The sequence below is a fragment of the Papaver somniferum genome, chromosome 5 (assembly GCF_003573695.1).
Source record: "Papaver somniferum cultivar HN1 chromosome 5, ASM357369v1, whole genome shotgun sequence".
NCBI lineage: Eukaryota > Viridiplantae > Streptophyta > Magnoliopsida > Ranunculales > Papaveraceae > Papaver > Papaver somniferum.
In genome coordinates this window covers 188631831-188636411 of record NC_039362.1, presented here as the reverse complement: position 1 = coordinate 188636411, position 4581 = coordinate 188631831, and the positions used below count along the sequence as shown (strand labels likewise).

The 4581-nt window shown below is 34.7% G+C and overlaps 1 protein-coding gene across 1 annotated transcript; it reads right to left on the bottom strand.

The window, feature by feature from the left end:
* Nucleotides 1–1325: 1325 nt before the first annotated feature.
* On the bottom strand, nt 1326–2702 carry LOC113280352 (galactolipase DONGLE, chloroplastic-like). The gene has a single exon (XM_026528991.1). It carries the CDS (start codon nt 2700–2702, stop codon nt 1326–1328), a length of 1377 nt encoding a protein of 458 aa, XP_026384776.1.
* Between the last annotated feature and the right edge of the window lie 1879 nt (nt 2703–4581).

The window sequence follows — 4581 nt, the reverse complement described above, 5'->3', positions numbered from 1 at the left end:
CCATGGTAGAACTAAACTCAAGATTCATATAAAAGGGAAAAAAAACAAACGTGAACTGGTTATAAATTTTGCTTCGAATTGTAATACAACTTAGGATCCACGGTTTGCATTATTTATTTTATAAACAATTTTCAATTAGGTCACAATCTTACTAAGTCTTCATATATATACCTTAACACATGCACCTGCAAAAGCTAACAAGTAGTTAGTGTCAAAGTAAAATCATTAAGTAAGAAAACTAATTAGTGAAAAATCAAGACATTTTTGTCGTAGAATAGCTATGACGTAATGCACGTAGCTCATTCCACTCTTTCAAATTTTTAGTACTAAATATTTTGATTTTAACGAGTTAATCTTATCAATTATGAATTCTTTAATCCATATGGATATTATTGGTTGGTGTTGTTGATGTAATGAAATCAACCCAACAAAACAATCCGTACCTTAATTAGGGTTAGGGAGATCTCCACAGGATGAAAATCTCGAAAAAATATTAGTTGGTGGTGTATGATAGAATCATGTTTCCCTTTCGAAGAAACCTTTTGAAAATCGAAAAGATAACTAAATTTATTCAATTCTCCGTCGAAAACCCTAATTAAACAAAGTATATTCATCGAGCTTTTACACAACAACCTTAAGCTTTTCTTGTTGTCGATCAGCCAGAAAAACGAAGAAAAATATGCACTTCCTTGCTCGCTTAAGCTCGTGTATACTTTTTTCTTTTTTGGCTTCCATAGTAGCTTTAGATAGGAATCGATGAGAATGTTAGGCTCGTTGCGCCCAAATGAAAACTATATTGCCCGGAGAAGTTAGTTTACCTATTTTTTGTGGCGTTATACGAGATCCCCACTTTATTTAACTTTGAATCCGTTTACATATGTGCAAAAGAGAACGGTATGCAATGTGATGAACTTGCAGAAAAACAAAATGGACATGCAGAAAAACAAAATGCGATCTCCAGTCCAAGAACACTAACTATATACTTTTTGATTAATTACGAACAAACTATTGAAAATTTATTAATTGAATAACGCAGATTCTAATAGTTGATTGAAGCTAGTATTATCTTAGTTAAACCAGCGCTAAACTCAACATAAGATCATAGGGGTAGTTCTCAATATTAAAGATTTTCTTTCATTCACAGTGCTCATAACGACAAATTGTGAATATTAGAACAGGAACAAATATATTTCTGAAAATTTTGGTCACTAATTAATCTTCTCTTTAGTAGTTGCTACAAAATTGTCTACAACCTATCTATACATATATATGTGCAGAATATTCAGCAAAACTAATGAATTTAAGTTCCTACCTACATCCAGTGATTACATGATAGTTAGAGCTTGAACCAAGTTGCCTATGTTTGTCGCAGCAAACTCCCACTGCCATGTATCCAAGTTTTGTGCACATAAGACGGATGATGTCCATAACTTGCTTAAGAAATCAACTCCATCGCCACCAGCTACTTCAACCATTTTAGGGCATCTAAGTAACTTGATATATGTATCAAGATCATGAACGCAAGATAAATCTTGCATCTTAAAAAAGTCAAGAGCGAGTTCTACTCCTAAATGAGCATAACATGAAACTCTCCATGGAAGTTCATATTTACCTCCTAAAGCTCTAAAATGCTCATTTAGAAAGACCCCGGGTAATTTTGTAACCGGGTCATTTATATTTACAATTCTTAATACTTTTACACCTAATTCCTCGCATCGATCCTTAAAACCGCAATTTCCAACTCTAGGACCTCCAAAAGAGTACACCGTAACTGGTACATCTCGATTAGGGCACTTAGACTCAATTTTATTCAAACCAAGTTCTGCAATATCATAAGCAAGAAGCACAGCTAAAGAACTACCCATACTGTGCCCTGCCAAAGTAATACTCATGTTTTCACCTTTGTACTTCGAAATAATTCTGGAAATTTCAGAAAGAAGTTGTTCACGGCAACTTCCAACACCGAATTTACAACTACTATCATCTGATGTATACAAGTTGAGAAAACCTGATTCAACCTTCACATCATCTGACGATTCATCAGGGTTTAATCTTGCTGGAGTCAAAGAACTCATGAAATTAGCAATCCATTCAGAATTCGTCACAGTGCCTCGGAAAGTCACCAGTACATCTCTTCTTCCAAGCCTCTTTACTTCATCATCAGTTGAAACAGCAACATATCCGACCCAGCGACTGCAACCGCTTCCAACTTGTGTTGGTATATTGATATCTGGTGTCGCATAAATGTATTTAGTAACCTCATAACCCCAATTCTCCATTCCAACTTCTTTCAGCATACTTTTCTTTCCGTACTTACAGTTCAAGTAACGCTTTGAAGTAGAATCAAGATCAAAAGCTTTATAACAGGCAGTAACGAATTCACCGTATCGTATAATCTCGTCACGAAGAAGTGGATCTAAAGGTTGAACTAAATCTTCCCAATTATCTGATCCTTGAATCTCTCTCCACATGTGTGGTAAAGATGAACTAGTTTCAGCCATTGATAAAAACACAGTAGGTGAAATAAATGATGCTCGGAGAGATCTTCGACTCGAATATATGCTACTTTTGTGATGATCAGGTAATGTAACTCGACCAAAAGATGATTTATTAGATGATTGTGAAATATGAGAATCACTGGAAACTGAAAATAAGTTTGAAGTTGGATTTGAATTCAACATAAAAGCATTTGAGGTAGCCATTGATGAATGAAGTATACTGCTTAGGGTTTTATGTAGCTAGAGAGGGAAAGAGAGAGACCCGCCCAGGCATTAGCATTGCTAGGAAATGAAAGAAAAACATTAGAATTTATAGTGAGAAGAAGATGGAATAAAGGTCGCATATCGCATGTTAAGCGAGGATTTGACTGGAAAATTTTGGAGAAAGGTGATGATGTGGTGGTCGGTGGGGGTAATCTTTGTACTTCAGTGTGATTCATATAGTTTTAGAAAAATTGCGGCTGGTGTTGAAAGCGCGGGAGATATATTATTGAATACAGATTTATGTTTCTGATTTCTGATTTGAGATTATTTTTTACTTTTTAAGGAGATTTCTGTTGGTTGACTTGAATACGAACAAGGGTGCTCATTATTATAATATCATTTTTATAGGGGCACTATAGCTATGTTATGTTAATACGTCACTACTGTGATGTGACTGACTTGAATTCTGGTGAATTTTAAGAACCTGTAAAGAATTTGGTGTGGCAGAAAAAAACGATTGCCCCTATTTTCAAACAGGTATGTAAAATGATTACTTAAATTTTCTTTATCAATCAATTTCTTTTAACTTTGAAGGCAATTTCAGTTTTTGTTTTTTTACGGGGAATCAAACTTCTGACTTCAGATGTGAAATTAGATTTTTTTTTTTTTTTTTTCAGGATTTGAAATATTATTTCGATTTCTTGAAATTGTGGCTTCTTTTTCAATCAAATACGGATGATAGAATAGTTGGGTGAATCCACTATATACTTTGTTCGACACCTTTGTTTAGTCGTATATAGTTCGTGCAGGAACTTTCTTTTTTTTCGTGTAAGAATTATTTTAACTAATTGACCAAAAAGAATCAGTATCCTATCTCCAAAATTCAGTATCTAAGTTAATCAAGAAACAACGGACAATAAATTTAGCGTCCAAATATGACTTGAATCTACATCAAAGATTAAGTTGATCTTACGAGTTATGTCAAAGAAACTACAGACAGTAATTTACAAATTAAAACATAAAAAGGACAATTACTTGTCTAATTCTCCAATCTTGGTTACAAGCAATTAACCTCAAAAGGATTTGTTTTAACTTTTTAGTCTTAAAGCTAAAAGAAATAAAAAAGAAAAAGTTGTTTTCTTTCTACTTATTATTGCTTTTCAGTCCTTGCAAGCTTGGGGTAAATATGTCTTTTTCATGTAAAGGCATTCAACGCGGTGTGGCAGACGAAGGGACATTAAAGAAATAATCAAGAAAGCCCCTTACCCTTGAGATTTTGAGAAATGAAATTCCTCACGATTCCCACATTACTAAAAAAATCTCTCAAAGTGTTCTTTTACGTCACTTTTGTTGTACAGTGCCGGTGACAGACTGAACTGAATTTGACCATCGTTAATATTCTGATCAACATTTTTCACCTTTTCTGAACTTGTGTAGTTTGGCATAGATCAAAAAGTCTTGGCGGACCGAGCTAAAACCAACGGAAAAAACCGTGAAGACACAATGCATCTGGCCTCCTGCTAAACTTCTGAGAGGCGGGCTCATCGAGGTCCACAAATTTCAGTATTATGTGAGGAGCGGTTTTTTTTCACGATTTTTTTGGGCGGTTCGTTTAGAATCGCTCGGCATAGATAGCCCCAGTCGACTTGTGAGGGCGCATCTTCCTATTACCCTTAAACTATGTGTCAACTTAAGCATTGGCGGACCCAGAAATCTAAAATAGAGGAGGTTAAAAGCAAATTTTTGACTTTAATGGTCCAAATATTAAATTAAGGGTGGACTAAATAAGAAATATAAATGAAGTTTAAGGGTTTTTACATAGATTTAATTATTTTTGGGGTACTAGAGTCAGGGTTAGTCAACCCTTGACTCCTCCACC

What these genes read in the sequence shown, in the direction of transcription:
- LOC113280352 (XM_026528991.1), bottom strand. Translation starts at nt 2,702, where the DNA reads ATGGCTACCTCAAATGCTTTTATGTTGAATTCAAATCCAACTTCAAAC.